Source organism: Barbus barbus, assembly GCF_936440315.1.
Source record: "Barbus barbus genome assembly, chromosome: 15".
Lineage (NCBI taxonomy): Eukaryota > Metazoa > Chordata > Actinopteri > Cypriniformes > Cyprinidae > Barbus > Barbus barbus.
Window position 1 is genome coordinate 15897237 of NC_136743.1, and position 23772 is coordinate 15921008.

Here is a 23772-nt window from a genome sequence, read left to right on the forward strand (position 1 = left end):
TCAGTACCTTGACGTGAAACAGTAAAAAGGTTGTACACACAGAGAGGTCAATCCACACCAGCAGCAGATCTCCTTGAAGGTCTTCCTCATCTCTTGGCTCCTGAAGGCATAGATGAGAGGGTCTATGACCGAGTTGCACATAATGAGGATCAGATACATGTTGAAGTGGGACATGAAGCAGATGCAATAAGGGTTCCGAGGGCAGGAGATCATGAGGATGAGATGCAAGAAAAAGGGAGCCCAGCACACCACAAATACACCCAGCAGGATAGTGATGGTGATGGCACCTTTCATATTTGCCGCCTGCCAGATAGGGCCGTTGCCAGGGAGGGCGGCAATGCGCTTCATGTGCAGCCGGGCTAGAAGAAACATGTGGACGTAGAGCGAGGCCATAAGCGCCAGCATGGTGAAGAACATGCTGATAAGGCAGATGAGAACAGTGGTGCTCTCCGAGTACACGATAAAGAGCACGCCAGAGACCGTGCAGAAAGTCCAGATGCAGGTGATGATGGTGCCCGCCCGCCGTTGGGTCATGATGTTGTGGTAGCGCAAAGCGTAGAAGATCGTGATGTAGCGGTCCACCGCAATGGCCAACAAACTCCAAATGGAAGCCAACAGCGAGCTGCAGATCATCGAGTCAAAAATGTTGTCCATGTTCTTGATGATGCTCTCACGATTGGTCAGGTTGCCCCCTGTGATGAGTGCCATCACTACTGTTTCTGAGGCATTTGAGACACTGACCAACAAGTCTGCTACGGCTAAACTGCAGATAAAGAAGTACATGGGAGAATGAAGGTTCTTGTTCTTGACAATAGCCGCAATCACCAGAATGTTCTCCAGGAGACTGACGAGCCCGAGCGTGAGGAAGACCTCTGTGGAGATGAGCAGCTGCTCATAGCATCCAGAGGCTGATCCTCTCTCACCCTGAGCAGGCTTTCCCACCGGTAAAGCTCCCTGGCTGTGATTCCGGGAAGAATGATGCAGTCCATGATGATGTGAGGTGTTCATTTCCCTGAATATACGTAGTCAGTGGTTTGATCTATGTCTACTTCAGTCAGGTGAATTCAAATTGAACATCATCCGTCATGTAGATCAAACAAAGCAGGTGTTGTGTGAGCATCCGTCACCTCACCTCTGTGATAACTCTTCCTCCAAATCAGCAAAAATGTCCGACAGTGGTCTGCAAGAGCCTCCTACACAAAACAAAATTAAATAAATGAATGCAAAAAAAAAAAAAAATAGAGACAAAAACATGCAGACAGAGAATCAGATGATAGGAGACAGCATCAGTTGACCGAATCTGAAAACACTGACTCTGTTTCAGCACTGTTGAAGTGCAAACAGCGTTCAGAGTGAGGCACTCAGTCTCCAGAGCTTCCAGCACTTGGCAGGCAGGCGAGTGAGATACTCTTGGCTCCACAGCCACTGTCTGGCATACTGAGCCCAGGCTCCTCCCCCAGCTTTCTCCACCAATCAGAGGCAGTTTTGATGAGTGAATTTAAGCTAATATCAGAAGAAGGTCTGTGTATGAATGGGGTTGCCTCTGTTTTCAAAAAATAGATCAAATCCTTTATAGGGGTGGGCGATATGGCAAAAATATGACCTTTTTTTTTTTTTTCACGATTTTAATCACGATTCTTTGTCATGTTGGTTTTTCTATTTTGCAAGTTGTTTGAGCATTACAGCCAAACTAATTCCCCTATTATAAAGACAGCCTTTTAAGGTAACAAAATATAAAAAAGGATGGTGGATATTTAAGCCAAAGTGGGTAAAGATAAAAATTGTTTTAAAAATAAAAAAATGAGAGCAAAGATACACATTACAAATACACATAATATATAAATAAAATAGCCTAAACCGTTTTATTTTCAGGTACAATAGGTGTATGTAGCAGGAGCATTCAAGAAACTGAATGAACAAATATAAAAATAAAACACTATATAGATTGATTCCTATTAAAGCAACTGTATTAAAGTTTTTCAGTCAAGAGTAGTGAGTGATTTTTCTCTTTGTGTTTGGTGTTTTATTAACATTAAAAGGAATAATTCACCCCAAAATTAAAATAGACTAGTGTTTTATTTTTATACCTTCATTTACTCACTCAAAAGTTATTTTAAACCTGAATGAGTTTCCTCCTTCTGCTAAACATAAACAGAACGATCGATCGATCGGCACACAACACGCTAAAGCACCGCGAGAGCAATCCAAAAGCAGAGCTGTCTCCCGCAGCACCCCGATGCCTCGCACCGACCGATCCACACAGCGCCAATCCATCCCGAACAAGCCTAAACAAACTATCAACAATGGCGGACGTTGCGTAGCTATTGAGGTTCATGGCTTTGCGAGCCTACATCGGCTTACAAACATGGTAAATCCAATTAGTTCGTGTTTAGCTGCTATTTGAAATATGGCGGTCCAAAGTTTCTGTTGTCTTGTTGATCACGGTAATCCCGCCCCCAGCCCCTGATGCAAGCGGTTCTTCCTTCTAGCTCGGCAATGTTTTAGTGCTACTTATACCCCTTTTCCACCAAAGCAGTTCCAGGTGTTAGTTCAGAGCCAGTGCTATAGTTGGTTCGACTGGCGAGCCCTTTAAGAACCGGTTGCTTTTCCACAGGCTAGAGAGCCAATACGGAGCCAGGTCTTACGTCACAATACGTTTCATGTTTCGGTTCGGTAGCACGGCACAACAGGCTTGTTCGAGGTGCATCAGCGCCACGCAGATCGATCGATTGGCACACAACACACTAAAGCACCGCGAGAGCGATCCAAAAGCATAAAGAGCAGTCTGCTTTCCAGTCGCTCCCGCAGCACCCCGATATGCCTCGCATGACCGGTCCGGGCAGCACCGATCTATCCCGAACAAGCCAAAACAAACTATCAGCAATGGCGGACGTTGCGGTGCTATTGATGTTCATGGCTTTGCGAACCTACATCGGCATCCAAACACGGCGAATCAAACGTGTTAGCGTTTAGCTGCTATTTCAAATATGGCGGTCCAAGTTTCTGTTCGTCTTGTTGGTCACGGTAACCCCGCCCCCAGCCCCTGACGCAAGCGGTTCTTCCTTCTAGCCCAGCAATGTTTTGGTGCTACTTACGAACCGCTTTTTCTGGTTCGGAGCTGGTGCTTTGTGTGTCGAAAAACAAAGAACCAGTTTGAAACTAGGATCTGGCTCCGAACCAGCACTGGAACTGCCTTGGTGGAAAATGGGTATTACAAACCGCTTTTCCTGGTTCGGAGCTGGTGTTTTGGGTGTCGAAAGACGAATAACTGGTTTGAAACTAGGCTCTGGCATTGAACCAGCACTGGAACTGCCTTGGTGGAAAAGGGGTAAAAGGGGCAGGGGCTTGAGGTCCGACGGTAAAGTGCTAGGAATCAAGGTGTTGGAATATATGCTACTCAGCCAATCAAATTCAAGGGCCAGAACTAATTGTTGTATGATATAAGTTATTGCCTGTTGTTTTATTTACAGGTTTCAATTAGCATCTAACAAATCACCTCATTTGCATTTTACAAATGTTTAATGAGGCTCGTGAATCAGAGCTGAATCCTCTCTCTTTAGCCTATTGATTATACAGTTTTATGTCCAAATGTAGAAAATCAATTACAGTCAAAAGAGCCTGAAGAAAGGGACTGACCCCTTTTGTGATCACCACAAGGGAATAGACACTATGAATACTGCACAAACAATAGCTAATCCAGTTTAGTGAAGAGGTGAGACAAACAGGTTTTCGTTGTGCAAAAAGACTGAAACTGGAAAAGAAGAAATTAATTGATTTGTAGTGCTGATATCTAAGTAAAGCTATTTTCTGGGAGAACTGATCATGACATTAAAGTAAAATATCCAACATAAAATAATCTGAATAATGCTTAGTGTATAATATATGACTATTTTCTCTTGTTTAAGAGTGTCTGATCTATCACACAGGGAGAAGAAGCCTCCAAGCAAAATCTACACATAATGCCACACTGTAAAAAAAAAAAAAAGTTGAGCCAACTTAAAATTTTAAGGCAAGCAGCTTCAGTAGATTTTTGTTGTTCAACTTGTTTCTTTAAGTTTATACAACAAAAAGTTGAGAAGCTCCTGCAAAAATAAGTTGAGAGAACTCAAAAATCTGCTGAAGCTGGTCGCCTTAAAAATTTAAGTTGGCTCAACTTTTTCTTTTTTACAGTGATATTAATTTCACTTTCAGATAAATGGTTAATACAAAAAAAAAAAAAGTAAAAGAAATTGTTAAAAACGCCAACATTAAAAAACAAAATTTATTAAAATTGCAATAATGGGTTTTCAAGAAAGATCTAATCACAACTATTATATAATATACAAGCCCACACACTTTACATTTCTTATGAAACCCTAAAACAAGCTAGAAGGCTGAATGTTGGATATGTTCTTTTTAGAGCAGCCATCTTACACTATTTATAGCTTCATAATTTAGAGGTATTCCTACAGGGACATGTCACTTAATTCAAAAAGTACCACGTTGTAACTATAAGGTTGAAACTTTAGAATGTGCAATTCAATCAAACAAATTTAAATAATAATCGAAGATAACACAAGTAAACACAACATGCAGTTTTTGAATGAAGTTTTTTATTATGAAGGGAAAACAAAATCCAAACCCACATGGCCCTGTGTGAAAAAGTGATTGCCCCCTAAACCTAATAACTGGCCACCCTTAGCAGCAACAACTGCAATCAAGCGTTTGCAATAACTTGCAATGAGTCTGTTACAGCGCTGTGGAGGAATTTTGGCCCACTCAACTTGGCACAATTCAGCCACATTGGAGGGTTTTCGAGCATGAACCGCCTTTTTAAGGTCATGCCACATCATCTCAATATTCAGGTCATGACTTTGACTAGGCCACTCCAAAGTCTTCATTTTGTTTTTCTTCAGCCATTCAGAGGTGGATTTGCTGGTGTGTTTTGGATCATTGTCCTGCTGCAGAACCCAAGTTTGCTTCAGCTTGAGGTCACGAACAGATGGCCAGACATTGTCCTTCAGGATTTTTTGGTAGACAGCTGAATTCATGGTTCCATGTATCATAGCAAGTCTTCCAGGTCCTGAAGCAGCAAAACAGCCCCAGACCATCACACTACCACCACCATATTTTCCTGTTGGTATGATGTTCTTTTTCTGAAATGCTGTGTTACTTTTACGCCAGATGTAATGGGACACACACCTTCCAAAAAGTTCTACTTTTGTCTCGTCAGTCCACAGAGTATTTTCCCAAAAGTCTTGGGGATCATCAAGATGTTTTGTGGCAAAACTGAGACGAGCCTTTATGTTCTTTTTGCTCAGCAGCGGTTTTCGTCTTGGAACTCTGCCATGCAGGCCATTTTTTCCCAGTCTCCTTCTTATGGTGGAGTCATGAACACTGACCTTAACTGAGGCAAGTGTCTTTTGTGACCTCTTGGATGAGTCGTCGCTGCGCTCTCTTGGGGTAATTTTGGTCGGCCGGCCACTCCTGGGAAGGTTCACCACTGATCCATGTTTTCGCCATTTGTGGATAATGGCTCTCACTGTGGTTCGCTGGAGTCCCAAAGCTTTAGAAATGGCTTTATAACCTTTTCCAGACTGATAGATCTCAATTACTTTCCTTCTCATTTGTTGCTGAATTTCTTTGGATCTCAACACGATGTGTAGCTTTTGAGGATCTTTTGGTCTACTTCACTTTGTCAGGCAGGTCCTATTTAAGTGATTTCCTGATTGTGAACAGGTGTGGCAGTAATCAGGCCTGGGTGTGGCTAGAGAAAATGAACTCAGGTGTGATAAACCACAGTTATGTTTTAACGGGGGGGGGGGGGGGGGGGGGGGGCATGTGGGTTTGGATTTTGTTTTCCCTTCACAAAAAAAAAACCTTCATTTAAAAACTGCATGTTGTGTTTACTTGTGTTATCTTTGATTAATATTTAAATTTGTTTGATTATCTGAAACATTAACGTTAACATTAACTTTAAATTCTTATGAGTAAAATATCGCTGAAGTATATTCCATTCATATTTACAATTTTGAGCACTCCAAGGGGATTATGAACATGAAATTATCCAGCCATGGCTTCCTGTTTCACAGAAATATAAATAGGAGGGAAAACAAAGTCCAAATTTCCTTAATCATCCATCACAATGAGAAAAACCAAAGAATATATTTCTGATGTGCGGCAAAAGATAATTGAGCTTCACAAATTAGTGAAATGGCTTTAAGAAAAGAGCTAGAGCAGTGAAAATTCCCATCTCCACCATCAGGGCAATAATTAAGAATTTCCAATCAACAGAAAATGTTATGAATCTGCCTAGAAGAGGAGGACATGTGTCTATATCATCGGTGAGGAGGAGAATTTTAGTGGCCAAAGACTCTTCAAGAACCACAGCTGGAGAATTGTAGAGAAAGCTTGAGTTTCGGGGTCAGAAAACCTTAAAAAAAAAATTGGTCAAACAGGCCCTTCATCACCACATGTTGTTCAGGAGGGTTTCAAGTAAAATTCTCCTAGCTCATCCAAAAACAATCTCCAGCATATTCAGTTGTCAGACACGACTGGAACTTCAAATGGGACTGGCTTCTATGGTCAGATGAAACTAAAAATTTTGCTTTTTAGCAGCAAACACTCAAGATGGGTTTTGGTGCACACAGGGATCAAAAAAAGTATCCCATGAGTACAATGAAATATACTGCTGTATTTTTAATGTTGTAGGCCTATATTTCTGCTGGAGGTCCTGGACATCTTGTTCAGACACAAGGCATCATGGATTCTATCAAATACTAACAAATAAAAAATCAAAAAGTGACTGATTCTATTAGAAATCTTATAATGGGCCATGTTTGGATCTTCCAGACAGACAATAATCCAAACACAAACCTCAAAAACAACACAAAAATGGGTCACTGGGCACAAAACCAAGCTTCTGCTATGGCCATTCCAGTCCTCTGACCTGAACCCTGTAGAAAATGAATGAGGTGAACTGAAGAGAAGAAGCACCGTCATGGAGCTGTGAATCTGAAGGATCTGGAGAGATTCTGGATGAAGGAATGGTCTCTGATCTCTTGTCAGGTGTTCTCTAACCTCATCAGGCATTATAGGAGAAAATTTAGAGCTGTTAAACTGGCAAATGGAGGTTTCAAAAGTATTGAATAAAAGGGTACCAATAACTGTGTATTTGAGAAAAACATTTATTTCATAATGAGATTTTTTTCCCATTTTCAATTGTTTTAGTTCAATGAAAGGTTAAATTTTTGTAATTTCTTTAAATAAATGATCAAAAGGATTAATATTTCAGGTTTCTTTTGAGAGTCTTCTTTGATCACATTTACCAAGTGTGCCAATAATTCTGACCACGACTGTATATTTAAACAATACGTATTTTCTGGATGCAATTAATCACGATTAATCCTTTGACAGCACTATATTATATATTTTATTTTATAAAATATAATATACTGTGCCAGTCTTCCCATCACTAATATAAACCACACTATCTAGAAACACTAGATGATACTGACAATAGAACTTGATAAGAACCTAATAAGCTTAACCGATGATTAAATGTAGCACATAGCCAACATAAAGTTATACCATGTAACTATGTAAGAGATAATGTCAGGCATTAACTCTGACAGGGTGATCTACCAAATATAAAATAAACATTAGAGAAATACACCGAAATTCAGGTCTTAGTGTCTTTACTTTAGTCATCCACTTGACTTCCCACTGATGGAGACGTAAATTAATTTGTGTCTGAACAATACACAGCAATGCTTTGTTGCATACCAAATAGACATTTGTCATACTGATATTGAAAGCAATTGGATTAATTGGAGTATTCTCTTAAATAAGATTCTTCATAATAAGTTAATTTACTTCCTCAGATACGTTTAGACACTACAAAAATGTATCCAGTGTTTTTAAGGTGTGTTATTTATTCACACATTGGTTGAGAATAAGAAACTACAATGACTATTGACTAAAAATAACTATTAATTTATGTTGTATGACAGCTCTGACTTCATTCAAATCATCTCAGGCAAGCAAGGAGAATTTGAGACGTTTTTGATTTTATTTACATTCACTCATAATGCAGACAAATGGATAAGGGCTGTTAAATCGGACAGCATTGTCTACAAAAAATGTGGTGCTTCTGTATAAAGCAACTGTCACGTAACGTGGAAGCAGGGAGAATGCAGGAGACATGAAATAACTTAAAACTGACGAAACGCAGGAATAATCCAACATAGAACAGGTTTCAAACTCACGAACATAACAGGTGACAAAGTAAAGAGTAACAAGCAGAACCGACAAAGGAAAACCAAACAAACAGGAACTTAAATGCAAGGTATAATTAACAAACACAGGTGCAAGGAATTATATATACTAAACTAGGAATCATCAATTAACTAAACAAGAAAAGGAAAAAGACCATATAAGGAAAAACAGGAAGAACTCAGGGCAAAACAAGACCATAACGTGACAGCAACATTATTTCACAATAGGAAAAAATTGCAAAAACGTCAGGCCTTACCTTAGAATAATGCACCAGCACATTTCTCTTCCCTCTGCCAGTCCAGGCCATTTAATGTTGAATTGGGCCATAAGTCCAAAACCCTCCTGTAACAGGGTATGTTTGAAATTACTATATTAACATAATCGTAAATCTAGCTATGTTTATAGAAAAAGATATGTTACATCAAAGACAATGAAGTCTAATTACGCTTTAAAACACATGAAACATGATTGCTATGTGATGCATATGCTGGGAGCAGGGATTTTCAAAGGAGTGAGGCAAGTTTGTGTATGATTGCTGGGAAAATTGCCCAAACTCATTCCAAACTCCAGTGAACTCTAAGCAGTTATGATTGGTGACAACAGACCACAACACCTTGACGAAACCTTGGTTTAAACTATATGTATAAAAGGAATGTTCAGATTTAGCTGAATATACAGCACTTGAATGGTTTGTCATTTATTGTTTACTATACCTTGTATTGGCCAGGAAATAATGCATTCAACTAGTTAATATGTTATGTTCTGATCTGTGACAAAGTAGAACTGCTTTTCACTGTGTATAGATGCCAACCCGATCTTACAGAAATTCGTACATATTTGTTAAAAATCTTACATATTTTTCGAGGTGTCAAATACATATGAATTTTTACGAATGATCACCCCTAAATCTACCCCTCACAGAAAACGTACAACATCGTATGAGTGAGGTCATACGAATTTGTACGAATTAGCCACCTCGTAAAATACGTACGAGCCGGTCGTGAGATGGCATTGGTGTAAGGATTAGCCCTTATTTTAATTTAGCTTTTAGGGAATCTATTCTTAAGGTTCGATATTGATATGATATCAATCAAAACGTATAAGGTTTTAACGACTCGTCCAGTGAATCGTTAAGTTCAGTATATCTTTAACAATTTAATTTATCTTATTCGTGGCCAACGATAAAACAAAGCAAATAGTACTTTATCAAAATGCATGGGCATAGGTAACGCGATCTTTGGCAAATAGTTTAAGACTTGAAAATCACATAGCACCAGACACAAGATTTCTTAATAAATCAAAGTTTATTTGCTACTCTACAACACTACTAAGCTAAAATAACACAAAACAGAATACGTACACACACAAACACACATACACGCAGCAGGCAATTAATTGTTTTCATTTGAAGAGAGTTTAAGGTTCTAATGCTCATTTCCAAGAATGCTCTAACTTCAACCTGAGGGAGTCACAAGCAAGGAACTTTACTATCTTTACTCTTAAAGATGAATGCAACCAGTTTCCAGCAGAATTATGGAGAATTATTTGATTACTTGCTCTGAGTTGTTTTGTTCCTTTCCTGGTTGAGGGAACCCCGGGTGCGGATTGGCTGCTGAAGTCGTCGTTGCATGATGTCACTGGGGATGCCCTCTTGCAATTGGTTGGTTTCTCTATGACGTGATGACGCTTTTAGGAAGTATGTTTAGAGTTATTTCGGCCTCAGGTGTTAAAGTTTCTTTGGTCAGAACTTTGAAGGCACACTGTGTGGATCCTCGCCAGATGGTGTATGGCTGAGAGCGCTTAACAGCGCGATCAGATGAGGAGCCGAAGTTTCAAACGAGCAAGCAGCAAGCAACAACACACCAAAGTTGGGTGTCTGTCTTTATTGGGCGGATTTCAGTCTGCCCCTTTTTCTGTTTGATCCAATCACAAGTGTTTCTGTAGGGCGGAGCCCCGCGCCGCACGGCTCAGTTTTCCATGCCTAAATCCTTTGCTGATTTATTTCATAAACTGAAGAACATATCCTAGCAGATTCCTATAAGTGTTTTAATCATACATTACGATGACAAAAGTCAACTTTCATCCACACCAAATTATTGTTGACGCAACTAGCTTTCATTCAAAATCAAACACCAAGTATTTTGCATACCCAAAGTACATATATCAATTTTATCTATTATGCGGTTAAGGCATAGATTAAACGATCCTAAATTCTAAATAATCACACCAAGCATGTGAAACTAAACAATAGTGATCTGGAAAAAAGAAATTTAGACATCAAGAGATTACAACAATAACATAGATTCCAATAACACAGCAAGCTTAATTTAATTTCATAAAATACAACCTGAATATATATTATAAATATATATATTACTTTTGAGTATATTGCTTTAATAGCAGCAGCGATTATTATTTGTCCTTTTGGGAACACTTATAAAGGTCCGATCTTCTTTGTTCTGCCAATAAAGTAAAAAAAGTCGTGACGTATTGTATAATAAGAAGAAAAGGCGCGTTTTTCTGCTGGGGAGAAACGGGAGGTCATGGGAATGTCACTCCGGATGGAGATCTGGTAATTTTCTTAGCTCGGACGTCTGTTGTAAAACTATCATCTTTGTTGACGCCATCATTGAATTACGGCATTAAACGATCAGAAGATATCAGAGAGAGTCTGTGCTGGAGCCTTTCCAGATGCCACATGCTTTGTACTGTTGATTATGCGACTTTTATTTATGGTAAACCGGTCAGGAACAACATTGAAGGTTCTGTTCTAGATCCATTTCAGATGTTCCCTCAAATTTATCCCGGGTTTTAGAGGTCTCCTGAGATAAGGAGATTTAGGGCAGGAAATCGGCCAGCCAGTCAAATGCAGATGCTGGGAGTGGAAGTCTTAACTCCTGCTAAGGAATATGCTGTCTTGAAATTATTTTGTGTGTGTGTCCTGGTCTACTAGGCAATACATTGGATATGCAGTATATCAAAACACTGAGAAAGATAATGAGAGGTTAAGAAGGAGAGAACAGGAGAAAGAAAGAAAGAAAGAAAGAAAGAAAGAAAGAAAGAAAGAAAGAAAGAAAGAAAGAAAGAAAGAAAGAAAGAAAGAAAGAAAGAAAGAAAGAAAGAAAGAAAGAATTAAATAAATTTTATTTAAAAAAATAAAAAAATTAATTATAAAGAGATTGCCACAATAAATATTGGCTCATTGACTATTGAATATTGGCTATATATATTCTATTTAAAAAATCATATTAATTAAGTGTAGGACCTCGTTGATTTTAATTAGCACTTACAACTGAAATATGGCAACATTCCCAGTGGATGAATAATGGTTGTGGTAATTGACACAGACCTTCATTTTTTTCTAGAAGCTCAAATAATTAATCCACAAAGAGTATATGATGCAAGTAGTTTCAATACTTCTAGCTATGGCCCCCTTTGTCAGGATATGAGATCCTTATAATAAACATAATGCTTAATTTTTATTACGTAAAAGTTGTTCCAACCATCTGAGCAGCTAATAACAAGTGTGACTGACTGAAAACCACATGCGGCTCTTTGTCTCTGTTGAATTCCAGACATCAAGGAAAAGAAATAAGAAAGCTTTGATGCGACAAACTCCAAGACATATTTTTTATAATATTTGTTGGGATTCACAACATTCATTCTCCATCAGGGCAAATCATTATTTTGCTGTTGTGTATTATAGAGCAATATACAAGCTGAGAATCCCAAGCTACAGCTCTGCATACAATGTAAATAGATCAACAGATGACTCCACACCTCTCCACAGCCACCTAGAACAGAGCCAACTCTGATTACTGGCTAGAAATCTGCCTTTAACATAATCCTGCTCACACCTCATGCTGTTAGATTAGGCAACCAGAGCTCCTCAGTTCTAACTAAGGGTTCACACAGAGCACATGTAGAATTTCACTTCAATCTTGACTTCATACATTTCCCCAGCTCCATTAACAAGTATACAGGGTCAGCACAAAGGAAAATTGTTCAGCACATCCTGCAGTGGTGTAGTGAGAACAACCTGACCCTCAGCACAAAAAAGTCAATGTGAACTCCATGAAGCTCAGTGCCACAGAACTCACTTTAAGTTATATTAAAGGGGTCATGAACTGAGATCTTTTGACATATAAGAGGTCATTGTAAAAACATTCTGTAAGTTTCAGAGCTCAAAACTTTATAATTAGTCTAAAAACAGCTTATATTGAAGCAAATCTGCCAAAACAACAGGTTTTGGAATGTTCTGTACTCTATGATGTAATAATGTGGATAAGCACCGCCTCCACAGAAGAAAATCAATGCCCGCGTCTACATCATTGCCTGTTAAGCCCCGCCCACCAATTCACGCATGTAGTGTTGAGAGAGGCAAATGTGCAGGTCTACGCAAAAACCAAACGATAAAGATGGCTCTGAAGACAATAAGATGCTGTGCAGTGCCAAGTTGTGGAAAAGCAGTGTTTACAGTGCCTTCCTTCTGATCCCAACATTAGGAAAGAGTGAATGAGCTTTATTTTTAATTAAGTTCCAGACCACGACAGTAAGAAATTCTTTAAGGTTCTTTGTTCACTTTATTTTACCGCGGAAATGTTTACAAACGAGGCACAATTCAACGCAGGATTTTCAAAAAGATCACAACTAAAAGACAATGTTGTGCCGACTGTATTTTATCCTACATCGCAACACAAGTGTGAGTAACTATTTTCATTATGTGGTCACTATTCCTTTGTCTCTTCTTATAGATCGTTTGATATATATTGAGTTATGCGTTTTTGACCTAAATCACAGCAGCGTCCATCTATGAAGGATGTAGGCTGTCAAACACACACAACTATTAGCCAATCATAGCAGTGGGCGTTTCTGATGAGGGGGTTTAAAACAGGACAAAAAACAATGCTAATTACTTCTAAATTGTGATGTTTTTTATGTAAAAATCTTCATAACATTATAAGTGGACCTCAGAGAACATACAAAATAAAAAACAAAGGCAGTTCATGACCCCTTGTATCCAGGCATCCATATTATTCTAGACCTCTAATGGTTCTTTAATAGCACCTTGGTAAGCAAATTACACATGAGCAAATTTTCTTAATAAGAAGGCTGAGCTCATAATAAAAGTGCAAAAGCCCATTATGTCTATTAAAAGTGTAAATATGGTGGCTCTGTAGAGCCATCAAAAATGCTCTGGGCTGAGTTTCCCAGAAACATTGTGTTCCTGTTAAGTAGATTGTCTTCATTGGCATCATCAGGCTTACGACACTTTGGGGAAATGTAGATTCATTTGTTGAATGTGGAATTGAATAGAACTTTTTTAAAATATTATTATAACTGATTATTAACAGCGGTCCAGATCTACTATAGGCTGTATATTAGAGCTCATGTACAGCAGCATGTTGAAGAAACTGAAATTATTTCCTGCTTCAAAGCAACACAAAAGCGCACACAAAATAAGTTACTCAGATGAGTTAACACTGCTTTTCAAATGAGAAATGAGTCTACTAAGAATGTCAGAAAAGAGAGACTGAATTAGATGACATTCTGTGATGACCCAAACATGAACATTCACTGATATACAGAATTTATTCTGTTTTATATAAAAGAGTACACATGGACATAATATTTTCAAACTATTCGAAGCTACGGGATCAGTACAAACAGAACGTCTTAGGTTACTTGTGTAACCCTAGTTCCTCGAGGGAACGAGACGCTGCGTCGACGACGCTTTGGGGAACGCCAATAGCGTAACCGGCTCTGAATACCAATCAAATCTGTCCAGAATGGGAAAAGGACGTCACGGGCGAGGTGACGTAATGACCAGCTGGCATAAAAGCACGTGCGGGGAAACCGGCATTAGCTTCTAGAATGAAGCAAGCGCTGGCAGGGATGCCGGAAGTGTGGGTCCGTGACGCAGCGTCTCGTTCCCTCGAGGAACTAGGGTTACACAAGTAACCTAAGACGTTCCTCTTCAGGAACTCGAGCTGCGTCGACGACGCTTTGGGGAACGAGATACCAACGGCTCCAGACTTCCGCACCCCTGCCCTGTGTGTCCAAAGGCGCACAGCTAGGGCAAGAGAACGGAAGAACCTGGAGTGGCTCGCATGTCCAGGCCATAGAACCTGACGAAGGTCAGAGGCGTGGACCAACCCGCAGCGTTGCAGATGTCCTGGATAGGGACACCTGCGAGAATGGCCTTGGAGGCCGCCACACTCCTAGTGGAATGAGCCCTGACTCCCATCGGCGAGGGGAGGTCAGAGGACTCATAAGCCATGTGAATGGCATCCACAATCCACCGACTGAGGGTCTGCTTGGAAGCAGGCAGACCCCTCTTAGGAGGACCGTAGCACACTAGCAACTGGTCCGTCCTTCTCCACATGGCAGCTCTGTGGACGTACGCGTCCAGTGCTCGCACTGGACACATACGGTTTAGCTTCAGCTGGTCAGGCTCCCGAAAGGGAGGAGGACTAAGGGCCTGCAGTACGACAGGCTGTGGTGTGATAGAAGGAACCTTGGGGACATACCCTGCCCGAGGGTATAGAAAAACTTTGGCCATGCCAGGCGCAAAGTCCAAATGGGTAGGGGCCACTGAAAGGGCCTGCAGGTCCCCCACTCTCTTGAGAGATGCCATCGCCAGAAGAAACACGGTCTTCAGAGAGAGATGGCGATCTGAAATCTCCTCGATAGGCTCGAAGGGAGGCCTACAGAGAGCGTTCAGTACCACAGCCAAGTCCCAAGGTGGGACCCGGGACCGTACCGGAGGCCTTAGCCTTAGTGCACCACGGAGGAAACGTGTAACTAGGGGCTGTGCGCCCACTGTCGATCCACCCAGAGGGGTGTGGTAAGCAGAAATTGCCGCCACATAGACCTTCAAGGTGGAGTGGGCTAACCCTGCGGAGAGTCGAGCCTGCAGGAACTCCAGCACTGTACCTACTGGGCAGTTAACTGGGTCGAGCTGGCGATCTCCGCACCATGAAGTGAAGAGTCTCCACTTCAGGGCGTACAGTCTCCTCGTAGAAGGAGCTCTGGACTGGAGGATGGTCTCAACCACCTCGGTTGAGAGACCGGAAGCTATCAGCTGTGCCCCCTCAGGGGCCACACCCACAGCTTCCACAACTCCGGGCAAGGGTGTACAAGGGTGCCTCCTGCCTGTGAGAGGAGATCCCTCCTGACTGGAATCTCCCAAGGGGAGCCGTCGAGGAGGAAAATCAGGTCCGAGAACCATACTCGGCCCGGCCAGAACGGGGCTACCAATAGCAGCCGGTGTCCGTCCCGGCGCACTCTCTCCAGAACTCCGGGGAGCAGAGCGATCGGGGGAAAGGCGTACAGACGCAGCCTCGGCCACTTCTGTACCATGGCATCCAGCCCCAGGGGAGCTGGACGATGTAGAGAGTACCAGAGGGGACATTGCGCTGTCTCCTGAGTAGCGAAGAGGTCCACCTGAGCCTGGCCAAATACTCTCCAGATCTGCTCCACCACCTCGGTGTGAAGCATCCATTCCCCGGATAACAGCCCCTGCCTCGACAGGGTGTCTGCTCCCACATTGAGATGCCCAGGGATGTAAACAGCTCTCAATGAGAGGAGTTTGTCCTGGGCCCACACAAGGATCTGGTGTGCCAACCTGTAGAGGGGGCGCGACCGCAGACCTCCTTGGTGGTTGATGTAGGAGACCACTGATGTGTTGTCGGTGCGAACTAACACATGGTGACCTCTCAGGTCTAGGAGAAAGTGTTTCAAAGCCTGAAACACGGCCAACATCTCGAGCCTGTTGATGTGCCAGGCGAGATGACGACCTCTCCACCGACCGTGGGCAGGGTGGCCACTCATGACCGCTCCCCAACCGGTGAGGGATGCGTCCGTCGCTAGCGTTACGCGGCGACAAGGAGCTCCCAACTCCAGGCCCTGGGACAAGAACCAAGGTTGTCTCCACATGTCCAAGGCACGTAGGCATCGCCGCGTGACCTTGATCATGCGAAGCGGGTTTCCCCTCGGGGAGAACCCCTTGGTCTTGAGCCACCACTGTAGGGGTCTCATGTACAGCAGGCCAATAGGTAAAACGTTGGACGCCGCCGCCATCAGACCCAGCAGTCTCTGAAACTGCTTTACAGTGAGTGACTGGCCTTCTCTCACTCTCTCGACTTCTGTGAGGATCGACTCGATCCGAGCAGGGGACATACGTGCCTGCATCGTGGTCGAATCCCACACCACCCCCAGATAAGTGGTTCTCTGTACTGGAGAAAGAACACTTTTCTTGGCGTTTGGTCTTAACCCCAACACTTTCATGTGGGCGAGAACAGCACCTCGATGCTGAACCGCCCTCCGTTCTGACCGAGCGAGAATCAACCAATCGTCGATGTAATTGAGTATGCGGATGCCCCGCAGTCTCAACGGAGCTAACGCGGCGTCCACACACTTCGTGAAAGTGCGGGGTGAGAGTGCTAGGCCGAAAGGAAGTACCCGATACTGGTAAGCTTCGCCCCCGAAAGCAAACCTCAGGAACCTCCTGTGAGAGGGAAGAATGGAGACGTGGAAGTATGCGTCCTTCAGATCGATCGCGACGAACCAGTCCTCGGACTTGATTTGAGACGCGACCTGCCTGAGCGTGAGCATCTTGAACTTCAGTCTGCTGACTGAGCGGTTCAGGTGCCTCAGATCTAAAATGGGACGCAACCCTCCATCCTTCTTTGGAACTATGAAGTACCGGCTGTAGAACCCCGACTCTCTCTCGAGAGGAGGAACCACCTCGATGGCCTCCTTTCTTAAGAGAGTATGTACCTCGTGTTCCATTACCAGAGCCTGCTCGGGGCCCACTGACGTGGAAATCACCCCGTGAAATTGAGGCGGACGAGAACCAAACTGGATTCTGTAGCCTCTTTCTACAGTGCGCAGGACCCATCGAGACACATTTGGCAGAAGTTTCCACGCTGCGAAATAGTCTACTAAGGGAACCAGTCTCTCGAGACTGGCCTCTGGTGTAATCAGAGCGGCTAGTTCGGTGCCCTGAAGCGGCGGGCCGGCAGGGAACAACCGAACTAGCGGCTCCAGAGACCCCCAAAGGGGTGGCGAGCACCTCAGCTCCGCTACGGTCCCGGGCGGAAGAAACTGAGACACGCGCTCGCTGGAGACCGCTGCGCCCTGAAGCACCGTAGGTGGCAGGGTTGGCAGAACGATCTCCTGAGGGCGCTGGAGGGCGGCGATCGCTGTGTATTGCAGCGACCGTCGCTCTACCCCAGCGGGGGCTACCCTCATAGGCCCTGGTACACCACCATCAGGGCCTCTTGGCCGAAGACCTCCTCGCCTGAAGCATGGTCCTCAGATCCTGCTTAGGCTGAGAGGTCCCCGGCCGCGCACCCCTCTTTCTACCCCGCTTATGAGGAGGCGCACGGGTGGCCACGCTCTCCTTCTGCGCCTCCCTATGTGAGGAGCCAGCACGCAGTAGGGGCTGCTCTCGCCCAGCAGCCCCGAGAACTGGAGCGCGGCGAGGGAGAAACCGCTGGAACGCCGCCGCTTGCCTCCTGGCCTCCTGGTGTCTGCCGACAACTGAGTCAACAGCATCACCAAACAGGCCAGCAGGCGACAGCGGGGCGTCCAAGAGGAAGACCCTGTCACGAGCTTTAATGTCGGACAGGGTCAACCACAAGTGCCTCTCCGCCGCCACCAGGGCTGCCATAGACCGCCCAATGGCACGGGCGGTCTCCTTGGTGGCGCGGAGAGACAAATCAGCGGTTCTGCGGAGTTCGCGAACGTCCTCCGCAGAAATTCCCTCGCCCTCGTCCAGATCTTTGAGCAGGTCCGCCTGGTATGCCTGCAACACCGCCATGGTGTGCAGGCATGAACCAGCCAGACCCGCTGCCGCGTACCCCTTGCCCACCAGCGCCGATGTTGTACGCAGCGGCTTGGTGGGCAAGGTCGGAGCCTTCAGGGACGATGCCGCGTCAGGAGACAGATAGCTTGCAAGCGTCTGTTCCACACGCGGCATGGCCCCATAGCCATGCTCCCTCGCCCCCATCACACTGCCGCAATAACCAGGTGAGGGGGCGAAGAGGCGGGCTGAGAAGGGTTTTCCCCACGACCTCGACACCTCGGTGTGGAGGTCGGGAAAAAACGGCAGGCTCCGGTGTGGAGGTGAGGTCTGGAGCCGCAGGAAGCGTTCCTCTAGTTTGCCTCTCTGCGGTTCAACCGAGCGCTCGGCTGGCCAGTCAATACTGAGCTTGGCTACAGCACGAGTGATCACCTCCACAAGCTCCTCATACTGGGGTGAGAGAGGTGGTGCGACACGTTCGGCGCCTCCCATGTCAACCTCCTCAGAGGAAGACAAGAGAAGCGCCGCGGCCGCTGCCCGAGGGGAAGAAACCGCCAGGCGTGCTTCCGGACTCGGGGAGCGGTCGCGGGATCCGGCAGGTGAGGACGGAGAAAGAGACTCGCTCGTCTCCGATCCCTCCGCCAGATCCCGTTGCGAACCCCACGAACGCCGCCTACGCTCCGCCTCAGCGGAAGCGGGGCCAGCGCCGCGGGGAGCGCTAATGAAAGACCCTTCCCCGGAGAAAAGGGCCTTTCGGGAGCGAAGCACACGCAGAGGAAAACCCTCGCAGTGCGGACAGTCAGCCCCCTCGAGGGCTGCCTCCGCATGCCTCGCTCCCAAGCAAAGCACACACAGGCTGTGTGTGTCCTCCGCACACAAATAGCGTTTGCACGGAGGAACACACAGCCTGTATTGCGCCTCACTCTCTCCAAACTTGGTTTTACAACCACGTTTAGACATCATTCACAGACAGACAACGGTAAATATGACTCACAAGACACAGAGCGCTTCGCTGAATGAAAAAAAGCTAATGCCGGTTTCCCCGCACGTGCTTTTATGCCAGCTGGTCATTACGTCACCTCGCCCGTGACGTCCTTTTCCCATTCTGGACAGATTTGATTGGTATTCAGAGCCGGTTACGCTATTGGCGTTCCCCAAAGCGTCGTCGACGCAGCTCGAGTTCCTGAAGAGGAACTTTAATTAGCTTTCCACATACAGTGGGGGAAAAAAAAATATTTGATCCTCTGCTGATTTTGTACGTTTGCCCACTGACAAAGAAATGATTGGTCTATAATTTTAATAGTAGGTTTATTTGAACAGTGAGAGACAGAATAAGAACCAAAAAATTGCATTTCAAAAAAGTTATGTATTGATTTGCATTTTAATGAGTGAAATAATTATTTGATCCCCTATCAATCAGCAAATTTCTGACTCCCAGGTGTCTTTTATACAGGAAAGGAGCTAAGATTAGGAGCACTCTCTTAAAGGTAGTGCTCCTAATATCAGTTTGTTACCTTTATAAAAATCAACCTGTCCACAGAAGCAATCAAACAATCAGATTCCAAACTCTCCACCATGGCCAAGACCAAAGAGCTGTCCAAGGATTATAGACCTACACAAGGCTGGAATGGGCTATAAGACCTTTGCCAAGCAGCTTCGTGAGAAGGTGACAGCAGATGGTGCGATTATTTGCACGTGGAAGAAACATAAAATAACTGTCAATCTCCCTCGGACTGGAGATTGAAATCGAGCTCTTTGGCATCAACTCAACTTGCCGTGTTTGGAGGAATGCTGCCTATGACCCCAAGAACACCATCCCCACCGTCAAACATGGAGGTGGAAACATGCTTTGGGGGTCTTTTTCTGCTAAGGGGACAGGACAACTGCACCACATCAAAGTGACGACGGACGGGGCCATGTACCGTCAGGGCCAGGGCATTGAAGCCAACCAGGGCATTGGAAATGGTTTGTGGATGGGTATTCCAGCATGACAATGACCCAAAACGCACAGCCAAGGCAACAAAGGAGTGGTTCAAGAAGAAGAACATTAAGGTCCTGGAGTGGCCTAGCCAGTCATGCTTTGCAAAGGGGTCAAATACTTATTTCGCTCTTTCAAATGCAAATCAATTTATAACTTTTTTTTTTTTTCTGTCTCTCACTGTTCAAATGAACCTACCATTAAAATTATAGAATGAGCATTTCTTTGTCAGTGGGCAAACATAAAAATTCAGCAGGGCTAGTCTGATTTTTGACCTGCACACAAATGTACCTACTGCAGGTCACCTTATTGTTTCCCCTCATGGGCTACATGCCAAAAAAATACAGCACAAACTGTGCAGTTCAATTTAAAATGACTCATATGAGTTGCTTTTCTTACAGTAATGATCAACTCGAAAGACTGACAGTTACTGTTTTGAATTATTCTGATAAATCTTTCACTGAAAGAACTTGCTGTATCCTTTAGAACAGCTAGTGAATCAACACAGAGTTGCATTGCTTGTGTAATCCGATTCAAAAACAAAGGTCTTTTATGAGTCAATTAATTTATAAATGGTACAAAAAGACTATCAAACTCGAGAGTTTCCGAATTCTTCTGACAAATCCTTCACTAAACTTCTCTGATTCCATCAAAGACTCACTTAGTGAAAAAAGTGAAGTGACATACTGCCAAGTATGGTGACCCATACTCGGAATTCATGCTCTGCATTTAACCCATCCATCGTGCACACACACAACAGTGAACACACACACACCGTGAACACACACCCGGAGCAGTGGGCAGCCATTTATGCTGCGGCGCCCGGGGAGCAGTTGGGGGTTCGGTGCCTTGCTCAAGGGCACCTCAGTCGTGGTATTGAGGGTGGAGAGAGCGCTGGACATTCACTCCCCCCACCTACAATCCCTGCCGGCCTGAGACTCGAACGCGCAACCTTTGGATTACGAGTCCGACTCTCTAACCATTAGGCCACGACTTCCCCCTTAACCGCCATTACACTTCATTTTCATTTCAGTGTGTCATTAATATAGCCATTAGGCTGCTCTAATTTGCTTTGTTAATGGTTATTCTAATTTGAATAGTTCACCATTAGCCTTAATGCATTAAAAATGATAAGCAGGCCTATCCATTGTAATAATAAACTTCACATATTTTTGGTTAATCTTGAAATTAATTATTTGTTTAGGTGGGTCTTAAAAGTTTGCAAACGCCTGATGACAGATAAATCCATTGCCGAGCTGCTGACTAAGAGATTGTTTTGAAACACTTTGAGTATGCAGAAAATTAATATTCAATCATTTTAATTTCAAAATTAGAATGTGACCTTGCACAAATGCATCTAGGCAGCTTTTTTTAATAATGTTATTCAAGTTTTGCAGACATCAATAGACACAACTATTCAAGCAATCCCACATATCCTGTGTATGTACCTTTCTGCATAAAGCATATTCTGTTCTTAGCCTAACACTGACTTGCCACATATTGATTTCAATAATGAGTACACAGAGGTTCTCCTCAGTATTTCTTTCATTTACAGACCACCCACTCACACATAAAACACATCCATGTTCTTGACATCAGAAATATCTCAAGAGGTACAGAGTGTTAGAAATATAAGACATTTCATATCAAAACTGCACTAAAAGTACAGCTGCTTTTAAGGGATCAAAGGCACAGATGAGTGATTGTAAATGTACAGTACATAGAGCGCATATAGCCTAATACCACACAATAAATGCACTCACCCGTTTTCCCTAATGTAAGCCTATTTATTTTCAGTACAGAGACCTGCTTTTTATGAAATGAAATGTGAATTTATGGTTTTGGTACATGCAGCATCTTGTTTTATGACTGCGTTGGTTTAAATCGTGTCTTTTTAAACTTGTGCAATGGCACTGTGAACTTGTGTTTTTATTAGTCACTTGTCTTGTAACATATGTTTACGGGAGAAATGGCTCTGAAGCCTTTGTGGAGTTGTAAATTCCTAGCCTTCTCACAAGCACAATTCCATTTTAGCCGTTTGCTAAATTTTCAGTTTGCTAAATCCTAAATGCACACAATGACAATAAATAATATTTTTACCATTTTGATCATGACAAAATTGCTTTGATTGGAAAATATGCATGTATGTATGTATGCGTGTATCTATGTGAGGGGCCGTACAAGCCATAATTCATTCTGGTGCTCTCACACACATACATTCTCCTTTCACACACACACATTTCTACTCTCACACACATTTATATTCTCTTTCACATACATATATTTCCATTCTTACACACTTACATTCTCCTTTCACATTCATATATTTAACTCTCATATTCATATATTTTACACACACGTTTTGACACATTTTGCTCTCATGCAAATGTATTCAAAGTATACATTTAATATTATAAAAAATAAATGTGTGTATGAAGAAAATGCATGTATGTCTAAAGAAAATATGTATATATCAGAGAAGAATATATGTATGTGTGAGAGAGCATAGTGGAAACAGAAGGAGTATGATGGAAACGGAAGGCCGGTTAGGCGCAGCCTCAGCCGTGTTGCCAGAGACACTTACTAAAAGCGTCTATGGATTTTTTCCACTATTTGACAATTTAGGAAGTGAATAAAGTGGGAGGTGGCAGAATCAGGTTAGGTTTTCTTTTTTGGTAGTTTTGTTTGTTTTTCGTAGCAATATCTGGCAGCACTGCATCTCCGGCATTTAAACTGACACGTGTCTACTACACCGGACGCAAGCATGATACAATATAGAACCTATTATAATGATGCTGTCTACACAGGATGCGGCACAACATGATAAATTCCCGACAGTAAACTGATGCATCATTCTATTCCTGATTACACAAAGTTCAAATGATTTGCAATAGTCGCTTTGTCGCGTCCAGTGCAGACTATATAGACTGTTGCAGCGCGGCGCGTCCGGTGTAGACACCGTGTGACAGAAATAAAAAATGGTCCATATACAGCGCGGGAAGGTTATTCCTGACAGGACACCATTCGGTAACACAAACGTAGTGATCATCATCATGATATTACAAAGATGCACCGAAGACGGACCCGAAGATGAGAGAATACTGCAAGCAGATAATATACTGTACCAGAGAACAAATTCATTGTTTGAGATGCTCGAAATACTGGAAGAAAACCATAAATATTGAATTGGGATGGGGGTTATTATGAATGTATTTCTGAGGAGAACTGTCTTCAGAAAAGTTTTGATGGCATTTTCTTTTCCTCTTACCTCTGTAAACTACATAAAATATTAAATGAATGTTTATAAGCGCGGAGCTCTGTACAGCAGTGGAAACGCCATATTGCTATTGCTGTTCTATAAGCGCCACTTGCTGTCATAAAGTGAATTTGTCTTTTCATCAGAATCAGAAAGAGCTTTATTGTCAAGTGTGTTTACACACATACACATACACACACACAAGGAATTCGTCGTGGTGTCAGGAGCTTCAGTACAGAAAGTAAAGACATAGTGCAAACATACATATAATTAAGGTAATAATAGAGTAATAATACAATATTTATTCAGCTTGTCTGTTTTAGTTTAAATGTTGCTTCATGTTGCAGATATTTTTGTTTGTTTGCTTAAGGTTAATTTGACCAGTAACAGAGCAAAATAAACAATTAAAGGTGCAATAGGTGATTGTCTTCAGAAACATTTTTTGCTGTTCTGGTTGAAAGTCTCTTCACATCC

General features: G+C 43.2%; 1 protein-coding gene across 1 annotated transcript; it reads right to left on the minus strand.

The window, feature by feature from the left end:
- LOC306880988 (melanocortin receptor 4-like) lies at positions 1-1008 on the minus strand (the record flags this gene model as incomplete). Its single annotated transcript, XM_079434781.1, has 1 exon — positions 1-1008. The coding sequence occupies one exon, from the start codon at positions 1006-1008 to the stop codon at positions 1-3; it is 1008 nt and encodes a 335-aa protein (XP_079290907.1).
- Between the last annotated feature and the right edge of the window lie 22764 nt (positions 1009-23772).